The 25,643-nt window shown below is 45.7% G+C and overlaps 1 protein-coding gene and 1 long non-coding RNA gene across 2 annotated transcripts in view; both read left to right on the top strand.

Moving 5' to 3' along the window:
- The first annotated feature begins 5,588 nt into the window (after nucleotides 1–5,588).
- LOC126163134 (protein yellow-like) overlaps nucleotides 5,589–25,643 on the top strand; it is an 87,802-nt gene continuing 67,747 nt past the window's right edge. Inside the window, exons 1-3 of the mRNA XM_049920061.1 lie at nucleotides 5,589–5,676; nucleotides 20,620–20,823; nucleotides 25,070–25,245. Of these exons, the coding sequence (XP_049776018.1) occupies nucleotides 20,622–20,823; nucleotides 25,070–25,245 (378 nt within the window). The 5' untranslated portion in view covers nucleotides 5,589–5,676; nucleotides 20,620–20,621. The remainder of the gene's footprint in view (nucleotides 5,677–20,619; nucleotides 20,824–25,069; nucleotides 25,246–25,643) is intronic.
- LOC126163135 (uncharacterized) overlaps nucleotides 6,689–25,643 on the top strand; it is an 89,728-nt gene continuing 70,773 nt past the window's right edge. The window contains exon 1 of the long non-coding RNA XR_007535164.1: nucleotides 6,689–6,768. This is a non-coding gene — a long non-coding RNA (uncharacterized LOC126163135). The remainder of the gene's footprint in view (nucleotides 6,769–25,643) is intronic.

Here is a 25,643-nt window from a genome sequence, read left to right on the forward strand (position 1 = left end):
AAGCAAATAGAGCTTCACTGCAAGTTTAAACGCAGCCAAAACCTCTCAGACAAACAGAAGCTAAACGATGTCAAAGTTAGCGTAAGGAGGGCTATGCGTGAAGCGTTCAGTGAATTCGAAAGTAAAATTGTATGTACCGACTTGACAGAAAATCCTAGGAAGTTCTGGTCTTACGTTAAATCAGTAAGTGGCTCGAAACAGCATATCCAGACACTCCGGGATGATGATGGCATTGAAACAGAGGATGACAAGCGTAAAGCTGAAATACTAAACACCTTTTTCCAAAGCTGTTTCACAGAGGAAGACCGCACTGCAGTTCCTTCTCTAAATCCTCGCACAAACGAAAAAATGGCTGACATCGAAATAAGTGTCCAAGGAATAGAAAAGCAACTGGAATCACTCAACAGAGGAAAGTCCACTGGACCTGACGGGATACCAATTCGATTCTACACAGAGTACGCGAAAGAACTTGCCCCCCTTCTAACAGCCGTGTACCGCAAGTCTCCAGAGGAACGGAAGGTTCCAAATGATTGGAAAAGAGCACAGGTAGTCCCAGTCTTCAAGAAGGGTCGTCGAGCAGATGCGCAAAACTATAGACCTATATCTCTGACGTCGATCTGTTGTAGAATTTTAAAACATGTTTTTTGCTCGAATATCATGTCGTTTTTGGAAACTCAGAATCTACTATGTAGGAATCAACATGGATTCCGGAAACAGCGATCGTGTGAGACCCAACTCGCTTTATTTGTTCATGAGACCCAGAAAATATTAGATACAGGCTCCCAGGTAGATGCTATTTTTCTTGACTTCCGGAAGGCGTTCGATACAGTTCCGCACTGTCGCCTGATAAACAAAGTAAGAGCCTACGGAATATCAGACCAGCTGTGTGGCTGGATTGAAGAGTTTTTAGCAAACAGAACACAGCATGTTGTTATCAACGGAGAGACGTCTACAGACGTTAAAGTAACCTCTGGTGTGCCACAGGGGAGTGTTATGGGACCATTGCTTTTCACAATATATATAAATGACCTAGTAGATAGTGTCGGAAGTTCCATGCGGCTTTTCGCGGATGATGCTGTAGTATACAGAGAAGTTGCAGCGTTAGAAAATTGTAGCGAAATGCAGGAAGATCTGCAGCGGATAGGCACTTGGTGCAGGGAGTGGCAACTGACCCTTAACATAGACAAATGTAATGTATTGCGAATACATAGAAAGAAGGATCCTTTATTGTATGATTATATGATAGCGGAACAAACACTGGTAGCAGTTACTTCTGTAAAATATCTGGGAGTATGCGTGCGGAACGATTTGAAGTGGAATGATCATATAAAATTAATTGTTGGTAAGGCGGGTACCAGGTTGAGATTCATTGGGAGAGTCCTTAGAAAATGTAGTCCATCAACAAAGGAGACGGCTTACAAAACACTCGTTCGACCTATACTTGAGTATTGCTCATCAGTGTGGGATCCGTACCAGATCGGGTTGACGAAGGAGATAGAGAAGATCCAAAGAAGAGCGGCGCGTTTCGTCACAGGGTTATTTGGTAAGCGTGATAGCGTTACGGAGATGTTTAACAAACTCAAGTGGCAGACTCTGCAAGAGAGGCGCTCTGCATCGCGGTGTAGCTTGCTCGCCAGGTTTCGAGAGGGTGCGTTTCTGGATGAGGTATCGAATATATTGCTTCCCCCTACTTATACCTCCCGAGGAGAACACGAATGTAAAATTAGAGAGATTAGAGCGCGCACAGAGGCTTTCAGACAGTCGTTCTTCCCGCGAACCGTACGCGACTGGAACAGGAAAGGGAGGTAATGACAATGGCACGTAAAGTGCCCTCCGCCACACACCGTTGGGTGGCTTGCGGAGTATAAATGTAGATGTAGATGTAGATGTAGATGTCTGTGATTGTTGCAACTGTTGTACGGGCAGTGTGGGGCCTTGCATTGTCATGTTGCAAAAGGATACCTACTGACAGCAACCCACGTCGCTTTGATTTGATTGCAGGCCGCAGATGATTTTTTAGTGTATGATGCACTGGTGACAGTTGTCCCTCTAGGCATGTAATGCTCCAAAATGACACCTTTTTCGTCCCAAAAGAGAGTCAGCATAACCTTCCCTGCTGATGGTCCTGTTCGAAACTTTTTTGGTTTTGGTGATGAGAAATGGCGCCATTCCTTGCTCGCTCTCTTCGTTTCCGGTTGGTGGAAGTGGACCCAGGTTTCGTCCCCAGTAACGATTCTTGCAAGGAAGCCATCACCTTCTCGTTCAAAGCGCCGAAGAAGTTCTTCAGAAGCATCAACACGTCGTTCTCTTATTCCAGGAGTCAGCTGCCGTGGCACCCATCTTGCAGACACTTTGTGAAACTGGAGCACATCATGCACAGTGTGGTGTGCTGACCCATGACTAATCTGTAAACATGCTGCAATGTCATTCAGTGTCACTCGGCGGTTTTCCTTCGCTATTGCTTCAACTGCTGCAATGTTCTGTGGAGTCACAACTCGTTGTGCCTGACCTGGACGAGGAGCATCTTCCACTGAAGTCACACCATTTGCCAAACTTCCTACTCCATTCGTAGACTTGCTGCTGTGACAAACATGCATCACCGTACTGAACCTTCATTCGTCGATGAATTTCAATAGGTTTCACACCTTCACTGCCCAAAAACCGAATAACAGAACGGTGTTCTTCCGTAGTGCAAGTCGCAAGTGGGGCGGCTATCTTTATACTGATAATGCGACGGTATGTGTGTATCTGCACTATGCTGCCACCCACAGGCCATTCTGTACACTGTTTGTAGCACGCTTACCAAATTACAAGATAACGGCGCGAAATTTCGATTTGTAATTACAAATTTAAGGTTTTCATTTGACTCACATCGTACATTTAACTGACCACAACGGTACGCCGAAGGTGTGTGTTGGGTGCAGCGCGCTTTTTATTGTCCATTTCTCACCGAATACTTGACTACCCATCCGTCCTATTTGCCAGGAGCAGAGACTCACTCATCCGTTGCCACTCGAAATTACTCCAGTTTTAATTCTTCCGTGTAAATAAATATGTTTCAAGTCGACACAACGTCGTGAGCATGAGTAGACTCTATTTCGGAGCTGCAAGCACAGGACGTTCGCTGGTAGACGTTGTCTGGGTAGTTTCCCATTGGTTTAGTTAGGTGGCGGGCTGGCGCACTGTAGCATGAGAGTCGGCCTTCTAGTGCAGATTTGTATGAGACAGCAATAAGTTCAACAATGGTTCAAATGGCTCTGAGCACTATGAGACTTAACATCTGAGTTCATCAGTACCCTGCCGGCCGGAGTGACCGAGCGGTTCTAGGCGCTACAGCGACCGCGTCTGTAAAGAATTCGCGTTAGTATTTTACAGGTGTGACTTATTAAACTGATAGTTCGGTAATTTTCACGTCTGTCAACACCTGCTTCCTTTGGAATTGGAATTATTATATTCTTCTTGAAGTCTGAGGGTATTTCGCCTGTCTCATACATCTTGCTCACCAGATGGTAGAGTTTTGTCAGCACTCGCTCTCCCAAAGCCGTCAGTAGTTCCAATGGAATGTTATCTACTCCTAGGGCCTTGTTACGACTCAGGTCTTTCAGTGCTCTGTCAAACTCTTCACGCCGTATCGTATCTCCCATGTCATCTTCATCTACATCCTCTTCCATTTCCATAATATTGTCCTCAAGTACATCGCCCTTGTATAGACCCTCTATATACTCCTTCCATCTTTCTGCTTTCCCTTCTTTGCTTGGAACTGGGTTTCCACCTGAGCTCTTGATATTCATACAAGTGGTTCTCTTTTCTGCAAAGGTCTCTTTAACATTCCTGTAGGCAGTATCTATCTTACCCCTAGTGAGATAAGCCTCTACATCCTTACATTTGTCCTCTAGCCATCCCTGCTTAGGCATTTTGCACTTCCTGTCGATCTCATTTTTGAGACGTTTTATACTTGGCAGAACTAATTACATACTCCAGAATGAGATTTTCACTCTGTTGTGGAGTGTGCGCTGATATGAAACTTCCTGGCAGATTAAAACTGTGTTCCCGACCGAGACTCGAACTCGGGACCTTTGCCTTTCGCGGGCAAGTGCTCTACCATCTGAGCTACCGAAGCACGACTCACGCCCGGTACTCACAGCTTCACTTCTGCCAGTATCTCGTCTCCTACCTTCAAAACTTTACAGAAGCTCTCCTGCGAACCTTGCAGAACTAGCACTCCTGAAAGAAAGGATATTTGCGGAGACATGGCTTAGCCACAGCCTGGGGGATGTTTCCAGAATGAGATTTTCACTCTGTAGCGGAGTGTGCGCTGATATGGCAGAAGTGAAGCTGTGAGTACCGGGCGTGAGTCGTGCTTCGGTAGCTCAGATGGTAGAGGACTCGCCCGCGAAAGGCAAAGGCCCCGAGTTCGAGTCTCGGTTGGGCACACAGTTTTAATCTGCCAGGAAGTTTTAATTACATACTGACATAATCGTCGGTATTGGTTTCGTTTCCCAAAAGTTATAAATACAGGGTTATTACAAATGATTGAAGCGATTTCACAGCTCTACAATAACTTTATTATTTGAGATATTTTCACAATGCTTTGCACACACATACAAAAACTCAAAAAGTTTTTTTAGGCATTCACAAATGTTCGATATGTGCCCCTTTAGTGATTCGGCAGACATCAAGCCAATAATCAAGTTTCTCCCACATTCGGCGCAGCATGTCCCCATCAATGAGTTCGAAAGCATTGTTGATGCGAGCTCGCAGTTCTGGCACGTTACTTGGTAGAGGAGGTTTAAACACTGAATCTTTCACATCAGTATGCGTGAAACTTGTCCGCACGCGTTCAACCGTTTCTTCGCTCACTGCAGGCCGACCCATTGATTTCCCCTTACAGAGGCATCCAGAAGCTTTAAGCTGCGCATACCATCGCTGAATGGAGTTAGCAGTTGGTGGATCTTTGTTGAACTTCGTCCTGAAGTGTCGTTGCACTGTTATGACTGACTGATGTGAGTGCATATCAAGCACGACATACGCTTTCTCGGCTCCTGTCGCCATTTTGTCTCACTGCGCTCTCGAGCGCTCTGGCGGCAGAAACCTGAAGTGCGGCTTCAGCCGAACAAAACTTTATGAGTTTTTCTACGTGTCTGTAGTGCGTCGTGACCATATGTCAATGAATGGAGCTACAGTGAATTTATGAAATCGCTTCAATCATTTGTAATAGTCCTGTATTTCGATTTCGGAAAAGAAGCTCTGTATTTGGTCAAGATGTCGAAGAAGAAGGTCCCTTACGTACTGATTGTATCGAGTAAGATGTCGAGACGACGGTTTGAAAGCGGACAGAAGAAGTACGAGGAAGGGCGTCCCTTACCTGAGGGATCGCTACTCAAGCTACCTGGCGAAAGGGGGGAGGGTGGCAAATGTGCGGCGTGGCAAATGTCCGGCATTCGTACGTTTGGGGTGTGTGCGGCGGTGTGTGGAGCGCGCTTCGAGGGCGTGAGGTCAGCGGGGGCTGGCGTGCGTCACGGGCGCTGCCCGCGGAGAAGCGACCGGTTCGCGGCGTCGGTATATAGCGCGGGCCAGGCCGGCGGAGCGCTACACTCCGGCGGAGACCCTGCTGGCGGACGCACTGCAGCCTGAAGCGGCCGCTGCTCTCCTCGTCCGCTCACCACAGCGCCTCCGGTGAGTACCCGCCACAGTGCTGGCTCCGAGACCTACAGTCTGCTGCAAGTGGCTGAATTCCGTGAAATTCTCTGCTGACCTCTCTTCGAGCGACGGCCATCAATCGCACGGCATTGAGTTATTACTTTACGGTTATCTGGCAGATGGTACTAACAAGGGAACATCCCCATCGCACCCCTCTCAGATTTAGTTATAAGTTGGCACAGTGGATAGGTCTTGAAAAACTGAACACAGATCAATCGAGGAAACAGGAAGAAGTTGTGTGGAACTATGAAAAAATAAGCAAAATATACAAACTGGGTCGTCCATGCGTAACATAGGCAATATTAATGGCAATGTGAGGCGAGGAGCGCTGTGGTCCCGTGGTTAGCGTGAACAGCTGCGGAACGAGTGGCCCTTGGCTGAAATCTGCCCTCCACTGAAAATTTTGCTTTCTTTATTTTCGCAAAGTTATGATCTGTCCGTTCGTTCATTGACGTCTCTGTTCACTGTAATAAGTTTAGTGTCTGTGTTTTGCGACCGCACCGCAAAACCGTGTGATTAGTTGACGAAAGGACGTGCCCCTCCAATGGGAACCGAAAACATTTGATCGCAAGGTCATAGGTCAACCGATTCCTCCACAGGAAAACACGTCTGATATTTTGTATACGACACTGGTGACAGCATGTGCGTCACATGACAGGAATATGTTGTCGACCCACCTAACTAGTACACTTGGCGAATGGGTGAAAAGTTTCTTCTACCTTGCCCGATTTAGGTTTTTTTGTGGATGTAATAATCACTCCAAAAAAAGTGATGAAAACATAAGAGTTTTTCACATAAACTGAAAATAAAAAGTTAAAATTTTCGGTTGAGGAAGATTTGAACCAAGGACCTCTCGTTCCGCAGCTGTTCACGCTAACCACGGGACCACGGAGCTCCTCAACTTACAGTGCTCTTAATATTGCCTATCTTATGCATGGACGACCCAGTTTGTATATTTTTCTTATTTTTTCATAGTTCCATACAACTTCTTCCTGTTTTCTCGATCGATCTGTGTTCAGTTTTTCAAGGCCTATCCACTGTGCCAACTTATAACTAAATCTGAGGGGGGTGCGATGGGGATGTTCCCTTGTAAGTTTCCACTATCACCGCCCCTCCCCCCTCCTTCAACCATTTTCTATTCCATAAGCGAACGCTACGCGGGAAGGCCTGTCGGTTCCCCTCTGTGTGAATTTTGCTGTTATTTTCTGCTGAACCTTACCTCCATCGACTAAATTTCGGAAGCTATTCAGAGATATTATCTGACCGTATGATGTTCCCAGCGTTTCCGTTGGCCCGTTCCACAGTTACGACATTCTCTTTAAAGAAAAAATTTCCGTGTGTATTGCACTTTACAATATTTGCACAACAGTGCAAACATCGTCAGCATGCGCTGTGTATTGTTTGAAAACAAACTTCTCCCCTCGGTACTGTCTCTTTTTTCTTCCCCGGCAGTGTTAGAGGAACATTAACAGTGATACAAAGCATTGCGGATAGGTTTTCAGTGGTGCAATTGAAGAACGGCATAGCCACGATGCCTCAGGCGTCCGACTAGCGACAGCAACCACACCGCGGTAATTTTCCCACAACCCTGCCAACGAATCGAATCCCTCCATTCACCTTACATAAAGCTGGTTTTATATGATCCTCTCATTTCACATCTCTTCTTACTATTACTTCTAAATGTTTATACGTTGTGATTGGTTCAAATGGCTCTGAGCACTATGGGACTTAACATCTGAGGTCATCAGTCCCCTAGAACTTAGAACTACCTACACCTAACTAACCTAAGGACATCACACACATCCATGCCCGAGGCAGGATTCGAACCTGCGACCGTAGCAGTCGCGCGGTTCCGGATACGGTGTGATTCGTCATCATATTAACCACTAATGCAGTCTGGTACTATCGTCTTTTTTTCTCTTCGCTGTAGGCATTATCTTAAATTTATCCACATTAAAAAAAAGCCTTCCATTTCTAGTGGAATTCTTGTCGAGTATTTAAGCAATTTCTTCGACGATAGTTCACTGTAGGTAACGCCAGCGACAGTGAGCAATTTCGTAGTGCAGCTACCTAATAAATCATTCATTTTTATCGTCGCAGTCACTACGCGAGACGCGTGTTGCAGGAAGCAGTCTGTTTCTTGGCTGATTTTTGAACGTCGTCCCTCGGAATTTCAGCAGTAAACTTCTCTGTGACGCGCAAAGTCTTTCTTGAAGTCTCTCCCCCTGCGTTTGTTGGTCATCTCTGGGAGGCTCTCACGCTGAATCAGTTCCTCTTTAACTCTGCTCTACCTCTTCCGTGAACGATACTTGCTAAGGCTCCCAGGCAGACGAAGACTACTTGGTCAGACTAGACTTTCGCGAACAGCTTCTCATCTGCGAGAACTACACTTCGTCATGACTTTTCCAAAAAGTTAGTGTCTGGTTCAAATGGTTCAAATGCCTCTGAGCACTATGCGACTTAACTTCTGAGGTCATCAGTCGCCTAGAACTTAGAATTAATTAAACCTAACTAACCTAAGGACATCACACACATCCATGCCCGAGGCAGGATTCGAACCTGCGACCGTAGCGGTCACGCGGTTCCAGACTGAAGCGCCTTTAACCGCACGGCCACACCGGCCGGCAGTTAGTGTCTGGCATTTGATTCTCCAGGACTAGGTTTTGTGGGCATTCCACCTTACACCACTCTGAATATTTATTCCTAAGTAGTTGAAGGCTAGGGCTGATTTCAGTGACTGATCGTCAATTATAATCAAACGACCTTCCTTCGGTTTACTACTTGCGCTACAGGAATCTCGAGAACGGTTTTGAATAAAATAATTTTGAGTATTGGAGTGTCGCTGAAAACTACTGAAACAACTAAATTGCCGATGTTTCGACAGACAATGACGCTGACCAATACCCAAAATTATTTAATCTGAAATAATACCCGCCGTGGAAGTCTACAAATTCGAGAAGAGTTGATCATTTCGAATGTAACCTTTCTTACCACTGGCGACTCCAGACGAGCATAACAATAAATGCAATACCACTAACATGAAATATACGTTCGCGACAGTGCTTTCTTAGATCAAAGTTGCATACAGCCATTTCGGCTGCTGTAAATATAAAATATTTCTGTTGTTAAGACTTGCGACGCTCATGAGCTACCTATGAGATCAAACTACATTCCTGCCTTAACAATAGGCTAATATGTCACTCGAGAAGACTTACCATTGATTTAATCCTCTTTGTAGCTACGTGAGAAATCTTGTGCGTATAAGCTTGCTGTAAAACGGTTTTAATCGTCTATACAGGGTGAGTCACCTAACGTTACCGCTGGATATATTTCGTAAACCACATCAAATACTGACGAACCGATTCCACAGACTGAACGTGAGGAGAGGTGCTAGTGTAATTGTTTAATACAAACCATACAAAAACGCACGGAAGTAGGTTTTTTAACACAAACCTACGTTTTTTTAAATGGAACCACGTTAGTTTTGTTAGCACATCTGAACATATAAACAAATACGTAATCAGTGCCGTTTCTTGCATTGTAAAATGTTAATCACATCCGGACATATTGCAACCTAAAGTTGAGGCTTGAAACCTCCGACGTTCAGTTGCGTGTTGTAACAAACACTTCATTACAGGGGACCAAACAGCTGCAACATACATCGTGTTTCTACAGAATGATCTGCCAACGTTGCTCGAAAATGTCCCACTGGAAACGCGTCGACGTATGTGGTATCAGCATGATGGTGCACCTGCACATTCCGCAATTAAAACTAGGCTGACCCTTGACAGGATGTTCGATGGGCGTTTCATAGGACATGGAGGACGCATAAATTGGCCAGCCCGTTCTCCTGATCTTACACCTCTGGACTTCTTTCTGTGGGGTACGTTAAAGGAGAATGTGTACCGTGAAGTGCCTACAACCCCAGAGGATATGAAACAACGTATTGTGGCAGCCTGCGGCGACATTACACCAGATGTACTGCGGCGTGTACGACATTCATTACGCCAGAGATTGCAATTGTGTGCAGCAAATGATGGCCACCACATTGAACATCTATTGGCCTGACATGTCGGGACACACTCTATTCCACTCCGTAATTGAAAACGGAAATCACGTGTGTACGTGCACCTCGCCCCTCATGGTAATGTACATGTGCGTCAGTGAAAAAGACCAATAAAAAGGTGTTAGCGTGTGGACGTAATGTGCTGTTCCAGTCTCTTCTGTACCTAAGGTCCATCACCGTTCCCTTTGGATCCCTACGTAATTCGGTGCTGTCCGATACACACGATCGAACAGCGGAGGAGTGGTACTCAAGCGTCAACTTTAGGTTACAATATCTCCGGATGTAATTAACATTTTACAATGCAACAAACGGCACTGATTACGTATTTGTTTATATGTTCATATGTGCTAACAAAACTAACGGGGTTCCATTTTAAAAAAATTAGGTTTGTGTTAAAAAAACATACTTCCGTGCATTTTTTTATGGTTTCTATTAACCAATTACACTAGCCCCTCTCCTCACGTTCGGTCTGTGGAACCGATTCGTCAGTATTTGATGTGGTTTAAGAAATATATCCAGCGGTAATGTTAGGTGACTCACCCTGTATATGACACTGTTTTCGCCATATTGCCTAAACAAACCTACCAGAAAAAAATTATGCTGACCAACCAGAACACTATGACCACCGACCTACTATCGATATAAACCCTTCCAGTCGATAGCTGCGTCCCATGGCAACGAATGACAGCTATTCATACACAGAGACGGTGCAAGTAGTATCTCTGTTTAGAATGGGGAAGGGGCGTGATCTGAGTTTGGTTGAGGGCAGATTGTGATAGCCCAGAGGCTCGGCACGACTTGTTAGTTGTTCGAGGAGTGCTGTTGTGAGTGTCTTCAACACGTGATGAAACCAAGACGAAACGACGTCCAGATGTTATGAAGTTGGCCGGCCGAAGTGGCCGTGCGGTTAAAGGCGCTGCAGTCTGGAACCGCTAGACCGCTACGGTCGCAGGTTCGAATCCTGCCTCGGGCATGGATGTTTGTGATGTCCTTAGGTTAGTTAGGTTTAACTAGTTCTAAGTTCTAGGGGACTAATGACCTCAGCAGTTGAGTCTCATAGTGCTCAGAGCCATTTTTTTTGTTATGAAGTTGGTCGGCCACCCCTAATTACATATGTCGGATGTCGCTGGCTGCGCAGAATGGTAAATCAGGACAGGCGGCAAACTGCTGCGGAACTAACATCAATGTTGGCGCGTCGCCACAGTGATGCACGGTCTGATGAATCCAGATACCTTCTTCATCATGCCGAAGGGAGGACGCGAATCTGTTGTCTTCCAATCAAACAGCTCCTTTACATCTGTACTGCGGGACGGAGACAAGCTCCATTATGCTCTGGAGAACATTCACTTGGACATCCGTAGGTCCAGTGGAGCTCGTGCAAGGCACCATGACTGACGAGAAGTATCGCACACTGGTTGCAGACCGCTTACACCTTTTGACGACGACCATGTTCCCCAACGGTAGTGGTGTTTTTGAACAAGATACTGCGCCGTGTCACAAGGCCAGATGTGTGACGGGGTTGTTCGAGGAACACAGTGGCGAATTCCAATTGATGTGCTGGACTCCCAACTCACAAGGTATGAATCCGATCGATCACATGAGGGATGTGATTGAACGTGGCGTCAGTGCTCACGGCCCTGCTCCCCGGAATTTATAGGAATTAGGTCACTTGCGTGTGCAGATGTGATACCAACTTCCTCCAGTGACCTAGCAACGCCTCGTTGCTACCATGACACGATGCGACGGCGTTGTTATCCGAAGGTGGACATACCGACTGTTAACGTTCTGCCTCATCTGTGTATACTCGATCGGAGTGACTCATTCCTGTGCGGCATTGGAGTATTATTGGGGAATATGTATGTGGGTGTATTGGTCATATTGGACGAATCTCTCCAAAAGCATGGTTTTAGTCAACGTGTGAAGCGTACTAAGCGCAAGTTTACCCGTTATAAAAGGTCAGAATTAGCTTCTGCCAAGGCCGTCGGTTGATGACAGTCAGCTGATAAATTGTGCTTACCACGATCTCACATCAGTAGGATGGCAAATGGCTCTGAGCACTATGGGACTTAACATCTATGTTCATCAGTCCCCTAGAACTTAGAACTACTTAAACCTAACTAACCTAAGGACAGCACACAACACCCAGCCATCACGAGGCAGAGAAAATCCCTGACCCCGCCGGGAATCGAACCCGGGAACCCGGGCGTGGGAAGCGAGAACGCTACCGCACGACCACGAGGTGCGGGCACATCAGTAGGAGATGAATACCAAATACAACTGACTTAATAATAAACCTGCTAACACGCTAGGTGATTGCATGGTGAGAAGAAGCCCTTTTCTCAGAAATAATGTTGATGGAATTCGCTTAATATGACTCAGTGGATATGAATAGTGTCACAAATACATATTATCGGTTGATGCTATTACATTTTAGCTGGCACTGTGACGTGGCATATGTCTTACTTTGTGACTGTGAAAAGTGTCAAGTCACACAATGGTTCGGATTCCTAGTTAAATTGAGGTACCTCAAAACAACTTAGTCATTATTTCTCTTTTCTTACTCATCTACTGCGAGGCGGTGCAGTGAATAACACTCTGGGTCCACATTTAGTGGTGACAGCCGAGAGGGGCGGGGGAGGGAGGCGGGAAGAGGTAGGGAGGTGACTGAAGCCTCCGTTAAATCGTTCAGACTTATGTTTTCGCGCTCTGCCTTAATCGCTTTTGCCAGTCAACAGACGGTTCGTTTGAAATGTATACTGCCCATCTCTGTCAATCCAGTCGGAACTAATCTATAATGATCACGCAGTAGACGGGACGCTGGAAATCTTCTTTCCTTTCTTCTTACCCTTCTTTTCTAGAAATTACTACTCTAGCAGGAACTCTGTGGTAAGTGGCTGGTCTTACACGTACTTCCTTCTGAAGATAACACAAGACGCTACACAAGTAGATGAAATTGGTTAAAAATTGAGATCAGTAGCTTTGGGGAATTCAGACCTGTGACAATTGGTTGCTGGTACTTCTCCCTGGTGATACCTGCTCAGCAAGCCTGCCGGTGAAATAGCGGTAGAGAAAAAAATATTTTCGGTCCTATGTCCCTTGTTTCAATAAAACCAATTTACTGCGGGTTTTTTTGAAGTAAACATTTTTTTTCTAAAGTAGGAAAAGCTCATAACTGGTAAAGATAGATGTAAGAACCGAAAAAGAGTAGATCGTCAATGCAGATCCGTCGTGATTTTCTCTGATCCAAACTAATCCGCTATATATGCGAATATATTTGACATGTGTCTACAGCACTCTAGTTTTGTTGGCCTAAACTGAATAGTTTCTGACGTTCTGAATAAAATCAACAGTCGGAGGGCGGCTGCGGAGACCTGGAATGTCTGGAAAGCGTTTGTTTTGCTGCAGAGCTCCATGAAGCTGTAGAGTTCTCAGGTGCAGTACGGTGTGTCCGGGGAACACCGCGGACAGCCTGACGACCCCGCAAAAGCAAAAACTCCTCTGCTCGCTCTTGGTTGCGGCTGTGCCGTCACTTTCCGGCATGTCGACGGCGGCGGCAGTGTGTGCTGACGGCGGGCTGCAGCTGCGTGTGGCGACCGCAGCCAGGAAGCGGCTTGCGGAAACCACACGAGAGGTGTGCAACCCGGGATACGGCGGCCAGAGCGCTTATCTCCACAAAGCTGCACGATTTTCCGGGCAGTTGTGACAATCGTGCTTCTAATAACAAATACGAGGTGCATTCAAGTTCTAAGGCCTCCGATTTTTTTTTCTAATTAACTACTCACCCGAAATCGATAAAACTGGCGTTACTTCTCGACGTAATCCCCCTGCAGATGTACACATTTTTCACAACGCTGACGCCATGCTTCCATGGCAGCGGCGAAGGCTTCTTTAGGTGTCTGTTTTGACCACTGGAAAATCGCTGAGGCAATAGCAGCACGGCTGGTGAATGTGCGGCCACGGAGAGCGTCTTTCATTGTTGGAAAAAGCCAAAAGTCACTAGGAATCAGGTCAGGTGAGTAGGGAGCATGAGGAATCACTTCAAAGTTGTTATCACGAAGAAACTGTAGCGTAACGTTAGCTCGATGTGCGGGTGCGTTGTCTTGGTGAAAAAGCACACGCGCAGCCCTTCCCGGACGTTTTTGTTGCAGTGCAGGAAGGAATTTGTTCTTCAAAACATTTTCGTAGGATGCACCTGTTACCGTAGTGCCATTTGGAACGCAATGGGTAAGGATTACGCCCTCGCTGTCCCAGAACATGGACACCATCATTTTTTCAGCACTGGCGTTTACCCGAAATTTTTTTGGTGGCGGTGAATCTGTGTGCTTCCATTGAGCTGACTGGCGCTTTGTTTCTGGATTGAAAAATGGCATCCACGTCTCATCCATTGTCACAACCGACGAAAAGAAAGTCCCATTCATGCTGTCGTTGCGCGTCAACATTGCTTGGCAACATGCCACACGGGCAGCCATGTGGTCGTCCGTTAGCATTCGTGGCACCCACCTGGGTGACACTTTTCGCATTTTCAGGTCGTCATGCAGGATTGTGTGCACAGAACCCACAGAAATGCCAACTCTGGAGGCGATCTGTTCAACAGTCATTCGGCGATCCCCCAAAACAATTCTCTCCACTTTCTCGATCATGTCGTCAGACCGGCTTGTGCGAGCCCGAGGTTGTTTCAGTTTGTTGTCACATGATGTTCTGCCTTCATTAAACTGTCGCACCCACGAACCCACTTTCGATACATCCATAACTCCATCACCGCATGTCTCCTTCAACTATCGATGAATTTCAATTGGTTTCACACGATGAAAATTCAGAAAACGAATGATTTCACGCTGTTCAAGTAAGGAAAACGTCGCCATTTTAAGCATTTAAAACAGTTCTCATTCTCGCCACTGGCGGTAAAATTCCATCTGCCGTACGTATCTCTGGGACGTATTGACAATGAACGTGGCCTCATTTTAAAACAATGCACATGTTTCTATCTCTTTCCAGTCCGGAGAAAAAAAATCGGAGGCCTTAGAACTTCAATGCACCTCGTAATTTTCCAACAACTGAAAACAAGAAATTAAAATACGTGAGACTGATAACCTTTCATGGTTGTCTCAGTACTGCTTCAAATTGTATTTTCCCTCTAACCGCGAAAATAGCTATCTCATACGGATCCACGTCCTGAATGACTGAGGCTGTTTTAAAAAGTCGTATAATCAGCCGTATGCTCATGGGAAAACAGTTGTGGAGCGAGGACCGTTAAGTTTGCGGTTGCATTCAGTTCACACCATGGTCATTATAGGACAAGCACTGGTTAGGTCGGACCAGGGTAGACACACCTTTGTAGTAGAAATCATGCTGCATCTCGCATGAAGTCATTCAGGCAAATGACGGACAACCAAAGGAATAACGGTTTAATGGGTATATACTAATGGAGGTGGTGTCCTTCTGACCTGTTATTGTGTCAGAAGACTATCTGCATAGTGTAAATATCAATCAGTGGTCTTGTAGTGCACTGTACTGTGTTTTTGTTGTTGTTGTTGTTGTTGCTGCTGCTGCTGCTACTGCTGTGAATTATTATATAAATTAAAGGAAGGATGAGAATGAAAGTTCTTGCCGAAACGCTGGGGCATAGCATCCCCATCCAAGGGATCCTTCCCCCATCAGACATGCCTCAGTCCATGAGTAACATTGTTGAGTTGTTTATAATTTAGATCAATACACATCCAATAGTGAGGTAACTACAACTCTGCACGCCAATAGTAATGAGGAACATGTCTCAGATCACCCAGCGTAAATCAACTGTGCATAGGTCAATTAATTTCAGGAAAGACCCTTATAATTTAAATGTATACCTTAATGGACACTACATTAGATTCTTGAGCTTTTAGGCTACAGGATACGTTGTAATAAAACGATGGTCATCTAGAAGTAAAGTAAGCCGATTATGGACACGAAAGCATGCCCTTCCAGGGTTCCAGATTCTCGCTGTTACTCATATCAGTTACCAGTCAGTAGCTCTGAGAGTTTTGCAAGATTTCGTCATGACTTCGAAAGAACATTTAATGCCTTTCACGGGTTAGTACAGGAATTCGTGATACAACAAAATATTCAGAATGTATGTTATGCACTGAAAATCTGACAACAATACGGTGTTGCTGGTATTTTGGACCACGCGTTAATAAAAGGTACTTGTTTACAAACAGAGCGGTTTCATGTAGTTGTGAACAGCGGTGGACCGTGTTTGTGTGAATGTGGAGGGAATTTAAAAGGTAGTCGCCTATGAGATTCGGCCAGTTAATGCAACGATTAGTTATAAGAGACGTCTCGTATTAAGAACAGCGTTTTTGCAAAAATGCGGTGAACTTTTCTAAATGAACAAATTTCAAATTTCTGCGGGACGAGTTCGCAAACAGTATGCGCACGAGTTAAAAGTGTGAACAAAATTGAGGTCGTTGTGAATAAGATTCAAGTAATCAGCGTGCCTTACTGTTAAATACACGAAACCATTCACTCAGCCGGCCCATGCCTCGGGCATGGATGTGTGTGATGTCCTTAGGTTAGTTAGGTTTAATTAGTTCTAAGTTCTAGGCGACTGATGGCCTCAGAAGTTGAAGTCGCATAGTGCTCAGAGCCATTTGAACCAAACGCGAAGTCTACAGTCAGAAAGCGAACACACGATATCAATTAGTTGTTCAGATTATGACCAGTAGTGCACCGTAAATGATGCCACGATGTTCTCGAAAGAAGCTATGCACAATTTTGCGGAAGGAGGTGAAAATTACACAGCAGTAGACAGCAAGACTTTTGACTTGAAAACATCCATTCTCTTCTCTTTCGAATTGCTTATAACTACGAGACTAATAGTCGATAAACAAAAGTTGATGCCGCAACAGATGGATCATGTCTGTACGTTTTTGTCGCACAAAATCTATTTTGTCCATGGCGCCATCGTACCAGAGAGTGTGCATGCACGAGATTCTAAGAAGATAGCTTTGTGTAAGGCTATAAATTGTTGTAGTGTTGAAACGCATTTAGCTGGGCCATTGATTCGTGTCTCATTGTGAAAAGCTTGGGGAGCTTTACTAGTAGCCAAAGCGAGACAATAAAACTATTCTTCGAAATATAAGTGAAAATCAGTATTAAACTGAAAATTACGGAATAAAGAAAGATAGTCCATATCGTATGTACAGGGCTATTAGAAATGATTGAAGCGATTTCATAAATTCACTGTAGCTCCATTCATTGACATATGGTCACGATACACTACAGATACGTAGAAAAACTCATCAAGTTTTGTTCGGCTGAAGCCGCACTTCAGGTTTCTGCCGCCAGAGCGCTCGAGAGCGCAGTGAGACAAAATGGCGACAGGAGCCGAGGAAGCGTATGTCTTGCTTGAAATGCACTCACATCAGTCAGTCATAACAGTGCAATGACACTTCAGGACGAAGTTCAAAAAAGATCCACCAACTGCTAACTCCATTCGGCGATGGTATGCGCAGTTTAAAGCTTCTGGATGCCTCTGTAAGGGGAAATCAACGGGTCGGCCTGCAGTGAGCGAAGAAACGGTTGAACGCGTGCGGGCAAGTTTCACGCGTAGCCCGCGGAAGTGGACGAATAAAGCAAGCAGGGAGCTAAACGTACCACAGCCGACGGTTTGGAAAATCTTACGGAAAAGGCTAAAGCAGAAGCCTTACCGTTTACAATTGCTACAAGCCCTGACACGCGATGACAAAGTCAAACGCTTTGAATTTTCGGCGCGGTTGCAACAGCTCATGGAAGAGGATGCGTTCAGTGCGAAACTTGTTTTCAATGATGAAGCAACATTATGTGCGAATCTGGGCGGTAGAGAACCCTCACGCATTCGTGCAGCAAATTCGCAATTCACCAAAAGTTAACGTGTTTTGTGCAATCTCACGGTTTAAAGTTTACGGCCCCTTTTTCTTCTGCGAAAAAAACGTTACACGACACGTGTATCTGTACATGCTGGAAAATTGGCTCATGCCACAACTGGAGACCGACAGCGCTGACTTCATCTTTCAACAGGATGGTGCTCCACCGCACTTCCATCATGATGTTCGGCATTTCTTAAACAGGAGATTGGAAAACAGATGGATCGGTCGTGGTGGAGATCATGATCAGCAATTCATGTCATGGCCTCCTCGGTCTCCCGACTTAACCCCATGCGATTTCTTTCTGTGGGGTTATGTGAAAGATTCAGTGTTTAAACCTCCTTTACCACGAAACGTGCCAGAACTGCGAGCTCGCATCAACGATGCTTTCGAACTCATTGATGGGGACATGCTGCGCCGAGTGTGGGAGGAACTTGATTATCGGCTTGATGTCTGCCGAATCACTAAAGGGGCGCATATAGAACAGTTGTGAATGCCTAAAAAAACTTTTTGAGTTTTTGTATGTGTGTGCAAAGCATTGTGAAAATATCTCAAATAATAAAGTTATTGTAGAGCTGTGAAATCGCTTCAATCATTTGTAATAACCCTGTAAATATGCTCGAAATTTAGTCAGAGAATATCAGGGGAAAGCTCTTGTCGAAAGGAATTCAAAATGCCCAATAAGCGCAGTGCCGAGGGAACGCGAGTAAGGGAGCGTCGAAAAGGGATTGAAACAACGACGCAAAGCGGTTACGTATCTGGCCCACTGGCCCATCGTGCACACAGCGTCCAGTGACAGTCGACACTTGGGATTCACCTGTTACACAACTCTGTGCAATCACTGTAGCGAAGAGTCTGATACTTAAATTACGTATTAATACGAAACATTGGTTACGATTATATCCCGAAGTTTTCACGAAAAATCCACGGCGCCGATTCGAACAACAGACTAAGTTTTCTTTAATTTGATTGGAACCTGTTCTAAAGTAACATCTATTTCTGTACATCAATATAACAACCCTCAAAACGTGATTTATATGCTCTTATAAAAATTGAGTTTCGTTTCCGTGCATTACTTAAAACTATGTAACTGTAGGCCTATGACCGCTGAAAATTGGACGTTAGTACACTACTGGCCATTAAAATTGTTACACCGAGAAGAAATGCAGATGATAAACGGGTATTCATTGGACAAATATATTATACTAGAACTGAAATGTGATTACATTTTCACGATATTTCGGTGCATAGACCCTGAGAAATCAGTACCCAGAAGAACCACCTCTGGCCGTAATAACGGCCTTGATACGCCTGGACAATGAGTCAAACAGAGCTTGGATGGCGTGTACAGGTACAGCTGCACATGCAGCTTCAACACGATACCACAGTTCAAGAGTACTGACTGGCGTATTGTGACGAGCCAGTTACTCGGCCACCATTGACCAGACGTTTTCAATTGGTGAGAGATCTGGAGAATGTGCTGGCCAGGCAGCAGTCGAACATTTACTGTATCCAGAAAGTCCCATACCGGACCTGCAACATGCGGTCGTGCATTATCCTGCTGAAATGTAGGGTTTCACAGGGATCGAATAAAGGGTAGAGCTACGGGTCGTAACACATCTGAAACGTAACGTCCACTGTTCAGAGTGTCGTCAATGCGAACAAGAGGTGACTGATACGTGTAACCAATGGCACCCCATACCGTCACGCCGGGTGGCGATGACGAATACACGCTTCCAATGCGCGTTCAGCGCGATGTCGCCAAACACGGATGAGACCATCATGATGCTGTAAACAGAACCGGGATTCATCCGAAAAAAAATGACGTTTTGCAATTCGTGCACCCAGGTTCGTCGTTGAGTACACCATTACAGGCGTTCCTGTCTGTGATGCAGCGTCAAGGGTAACCACAGCCATGGTATCCAAGCTGATAGTCCATGCTGCTGCAAACGTCGTCGAACTGTTCGTGCAGATGGTTGTTATCTTGCAAACGTCCCCATCTGTTGACTCAGGGATCGAGACGTGGCTGCACGATCCGTTACAGTCATCCAGATAAGATGCATGTCATCTCGACTGCTAATGATACGAGGCCGTTGGGATCCAGCACGGCGTTCCGTATTACCCTCCTGAACCCACCGATTCCATATTCTGCTAACAGCATTGGATCTCGACCACCGCGAGCAGCAATGTCGCGATACGATGAACCGCAATCGTGATAGGCTACGATCCGACCTTTATCAAAGTCGGAAGCGTGATGGTACTCATTTCTCCTCCTTACACGAGGCATCACAACAACGTTTCACCAGGCAACGCCGGTCAACTGCTGTTTGTGTATGAGAAATCGGCTAAGTGGCCAAGCGGTTCTAGGCGCTACAGTCTGGAACCGCGCGACCGCTACGGTCGCAGGTTCGAATCTTGCCTCGGGCATGGATGTGTGTGATCCTTAGTTTAGTTGGGTTTAAGTAGTTCTAAGTTCTAGGGGACTGATGACCTCAGCAGTTAAGTCCCATAGTGCTCAGAGCCGTTTTTTGAGAAATCGGTTGGAAACTTTCCTCGTGTCAGGACGTTGTAGGTGTCGCCACCGGCGCCAACTTCGTGTGAATGCTCTGAAGAGCTTGTCATTTACATATCACAGCATCTTCTTCCTGTCGGTTAAATTTCGCGTCTGTAGCACGTCGTCTTCGTGGTGTAGTAATTTTAATGGAAAGTAGTGTATGTACTTCCCACGACCTCCATAAATATGTGCTACTCCTTTGCACTATCCTTTAACCCCATTTCCGCCTGCTTCGCTTGCTGGGCCATCAACGATTACTCCCGGAAACTTTGACATTTGGTGTATTTGCCTCTGCTAGACGTCAACGACTGCCTGTACAAAGGCGTCAGCCAGTTTAGTGACTCTGGCACTGTGCTTCCACGTCCAGCACCACCCTGCAGAGGCGTCGGACGCACCTAAACGTGTGTTGTTGACAGGAATGACTCGGCTGGGCGCAGCGATGCTGCTGTTGGCAGCCCTGACGGCGGGTGTGGGCGCGGCAGGGAAGATGCGCGTCCTCAACGCCTGGCGAACGCTCGACTTCGCCTTCCCGTCGGAGCTCACCCGCCAGGCCATGATACGCAACGGCTCCTACGTTCCGGGGAACTCCATCCCTATTGACGTGCAGCCTTGGCAGAGCGGTAAGTCATCCTCATCCTCGACGAGCACAATTAATCTACAATAGACTCTCCATCATGACGCCCCTCATCACTGGTTTGGCCTCAAGTCTGTCACGAAGTTTCCTGTGTCATTTTCAATACAGGGCACCGAACCACAGCATCTCTGACGCACACTTCCCATTTTCTCTCATTTTGCACCCAAACACGAGGAAGATCGTTCGCTTATCGAGAGATCTACCATCTATGTAGACTATCATGCGATAAAACACGTCATACTCTTGCAGTGACAGTGGCTCACATTTCGAACATCCCTGCCACCGTTCACGGTGGAGAATGAAACGTTTTTAGAAACAACTGTGCAAGTCAAAATTAAATTTTTAATACAACACATTTTAAACGGGATTAAAAAATATAGAATAATTTCTCCTAGTTCCATACGGATTCCTAGCTCCTTAGAGATAGTCCTGATAATTTTTGCTTGTGGATTTTTAATAGCTATGGCAATACTTGTAAGATTTATAACGAAAAACGAGAAGCTCAGGCAATACATGACAGATGCATGAATAGATCAGTTCCTATCATCTCTTGCATGCACCCCACGTTTTTCGTTATACATCTTATAGGTACTGACGTAGCTATTATGAATCCAGAAGCACAAATTTTAAAGACTATCTGTATGGGATTAGAAATCTGTATGGGGCTAGCAGAAATTATTTTCTGATTTTTACTTCTGAGAACGTGAAATTTTTCAATGGGTTTTAAATATTTTGATCAGATTATAACCGTTTATTGTACAATATACATATACACTATGTGATCAAAACTGTCCGGATATCGCTGCAGTCGCAGGTTCGAATTCTGCCTCGGGCATGGATGTATGTGAAGTCCTTAGGTTAGTCAGGTTTAAGTAGTTCTAAGTTCTAGGGGACTGATGACCTCTGAAGTTAAGTCCCGTAGTGCTCAGAGCCATTTGAACCATTTTTTTAATCCGGACATCTCCAAAAACGTACGTTTAGGTGCAATGTGCTGCCACCTACTGCTAGATACTCAATATCAGCGACCTCAGTAGTCATTAGACATCGTGAGAGAGCAGAATAGGGCGCTCCGCGGAACTCACTGACTTCGAATGTGGTCAGGTGATTGGGTGTCACTTTTGTCATACGTTTGTACCCGAGATTTCCACACTCCTAAACATCCCTAGGTCCAATGTTTCAGATGTGATAGTAAAGTGGAAACGTGAAGGGACACGCTCAGCAAAAAAGTTTGCACGCCGACCTCGTCTGTTGACTGACAGAGACCGCCGACAGTTGAAGAGGATCGTAATATTTAACAGGCAGACATCTATCCAGACCATCACATAGGAAATTTGAACTGCATCAGGATCCACAGCAAGTGCTATGACAGTTGGTGAGAAAACTTAGATTTCACGGTCGAGCGGCTGCTGATAAGCCACACATCACGCCGGTAAATGCCAAACGACGCATCACTTGGTGTAAGAAGCGTAAACGTTGGACGATCGAGCACTTGTTTATAACGCACGGCCTGTGGCGTGGTAGTTACACTACAATAACATCCCTGCAATGAACTGGTAAGCACAGAGTCCTGACCTGAATCCTACGGAACACCATTGGGATGTTTTAGAACGCCGACTCTGTGCCAGGCCTCACCGACTGACATCGATACCTCTCCTCACTGCAGCACTCCGTGAAGAACGGGACGCCATTCCCCAGCAAAGCTTCCAGCACCTGATTGATTGTATGCCTGCGAGAGTGGAAGCTGTCATCAAGGCTAAGGGTGGGCCAACACCACATTGAATTCCAGCATTACCGTTAGAGGGCGCCTCGAACTTATAAGTCATTTTCAGTCAGGTGTCGGATACTTTTGATCACATAGTTTACATACTAGCTTTTTGCCCATGGCTTCACCTGCGTACTCATATATCATAAACAGGGAGGTCCACTAATACTGATCGAGCCAAATATCTCACGAAATTAGTCTCAATCGAAAAAACTACAAAGAACGAAACTTGTCTAGCTTGAAGAGGGAAACTAGATGGTGCTATGGTTGGAGTGCTAGATGGCGCTGCCATAGGTCAAACGGAAATCAACTGCGTTTTTTAAAATAGGAACCCCCATTTTTATTACATATTCGTGTAGAACGTAAAGAAATATGAATGTTTTAAGTGGACTACTTTTTTCGCTTTGTGATAGATGGCGGTGCAATAGTCACAAACATATGGCTCACAATTTTAGACGAACAGTTGGTAACAGGTAGATTTTTTAGATTAAAATACGGAACGTAGGTATGTTTGAACGTTTTATTTCGGTTGTTCCAATGTGATGCATGTACCTTTGTGAACTTATCATTTCTGAGAACGCATGCTGTTACAGCGTGATTACCTGTAAATACCACATCGATGCAATAAATGCTCAAAATGATGTCCGTCAACCTCAATGCATTTGGCAATACGTATAACGACATTCCTCTCAACAGCTAGTAGTTCACCTTCCGTAATGTTCGCACATACATTGACAATGCGCTGACGCATGTTGTCAGGCGTTGTCGGTGGATCAAGATAGCAAATATCCTTCAACTTTCCCCACAGAAAGAAATCCGGGGACGTCAGATCCGGTGAACGTGCGGGCCATGGTATGGTGCTTAGACGACCAATGCACCTGTCATGAAATATGCTATTCAATACCGCTTCAACCGTACGCGAGCTATGTGCCGGACATCCATCACGTTGGAAGTACATCGTCATTCTGTCATGCAGTGAAACATCTTGTAGTAACATCGGTAGAACATTACGTAGGAAATCAGCATACGTTGCACCATTTAGATTGCCATCGATAAAATGGGTGCCAATTATCCTTCCTCCCATAATACCGCACCATATATTAACCCGCCAAGGTCGCTGATGTTACACTTGTCGCAGCCATCGTGGATTTTCCGTTGCCCAATAGTGCATATTATGCCGGTTTACGATACCGCTGTTGGTTAATGACGCTTCATCGCTAAATAGGACGCGTGCAAAAAAATCTGTCATCGTCCCGTAATTTCTCTTGTGCCCAGTGGCAGAACTGTACACGACGTTCAAAGTCGTCGCCATGCAATTCCTGGTGCATAGAAATGTGGAACGGGTGCGATCGATGTTGATGTAGCATTCTCAACACCGACGTTTTTGAGATTCCCGATTCTCGCGCAGTTTGTTTTGCAATTTGCGGATTAGCCGCGACAGCAGCTAAAATACCTACTTGGGCAATATCATTTGTTGCAGGTCTTGGTTGGCGTTTCACATGTGGCTGAACACTTCCTGTTTCCTTAAATAACGTAACTATCCGGCGAATGGTCCGGAAACTTGGATGATGTCGTCCAGGATACCGAGCAGCATACATAGCACACGCCCATTGGGCATTTTGATCACAATAGCCATACATCAACACGATATCGGCCTTTTCCGCAATTAGTAAACGGTCTATTTTAACACGGGTAATGTATCACGAAGCTAATACCGTCCGCACTGGAGGAATGTTACGTGATATCACGTACTTATACGTTTGTGAATATTACAGCGTCATCTATCACAAAGCGAAAAAAGTGGTCCAACTAAGACATTCATATTTTTTTTACGTAGTACACGAATATGTAACAAAAAATGAGGGTTCCTATTTTAAAAAACGCAGTTGATATGTGTTTGACCTATGGCAGCAGCATCTAGCGGGCCAATCATAGCACCATCTGGTTTTCCCCTTGAAGCTAGACGAGTTTCGTTCTTTGTAGTTTTTTCGTTTGACGCTTATTTCGTGAGATATTTGGCCCAGTCACGATCAATATGTATATTGCACGTCTTCCTCCTCCCCCTCTATCTGTCCGTCTGAACTTCCACCCTGCCATTGCTCAGCCATCCTCGTCCACTCATATACCCCCTGTAAAGCACTCCAATACTTCCTGCACAACACGCAGAACCTGCAGGGCAGCCGAGATGTCAGACATTACCGACCTTCTTCACTACTAACCACGCCCCTACAGAACAGGCGAACAAGAAAGCGAGTTAATATTGTATTGTCGTCCAGTTCTGAGCTATGTTTCAAATTTCAAGTTTCTAACTCATCAGGAAGTTAGTTTAATTGTAAATTTTGTATCAGACAAGCAGACAGACAAGAGAGCAACTCCATAAGAGTGTGTTAAGAAGAAGAGGGGCGGGAGGTGAGGTACCTGGGAAGCGTTCCACAGCAGGGGATCACACCCGGGTTTCCGCGTGCTGCAGAGCGCGGCCTGTGGAGCATGCTGGTGACGATCCCGCGGTTCAAGAAGGGCGTGCCCGCCACGCTGGCCGTGGTGCCGCCCAAGGGGGACACCGGCACGCCGCTGCTGCCCTTCCCGGACTGGCGGTCCAACCTGCAGGGAAACTGCGACGGCTTCACCTCCGTCTTCAGGGTGCAGGTAAGAGCAGCCTCTGCCACGTCTGTGCTGTCTGCTCGTAGCGTAGCAAGTTCGCGTGTTTGGAACTTGTCTGTCACACATCCAAAGGCCGGCCGCGGTGGTCTAGCGGTTCTAGGCGCTCAGTCCGGAACCGCGCGACTGCTACGGTCGCCGGTTCGAATCCTGCCTCGGGCATGGATGTGTGTGATGTCCTTAGGTTAGTTAGGTTTAAGTAGTTCTAAGTTCTAGGGGACTGATGACCACAGATGTTAAGTCCCATAGTGCTCAGAGACATTTTTGAACACATCCAAAGACTTTTTTTAATAACATTCAAAAATTTAGGTATGATAGAAACTATTTATCAAGCAGCAAGGGAAATTTGTCAGACCGTAACAACTGGCGTGGTATTACAGTGTTGT

Source organism: Schistocerca cancellata, chromosome 2 (genome assembly GCF_023864275.1).
Source record: "Schistocerca cancellata isolate TAMUIC-IGC-003103 chromosome 2, iqSchCanc2.1, whole genome shotgun sequence".
In the NCBI taxonomy this organism is placed as follows: Eukaryota; Metazoa; Arthropoda; class Insecta; order Orthoptera; family Acrididae; genus Schistocerca; species Schistocerca cancellata.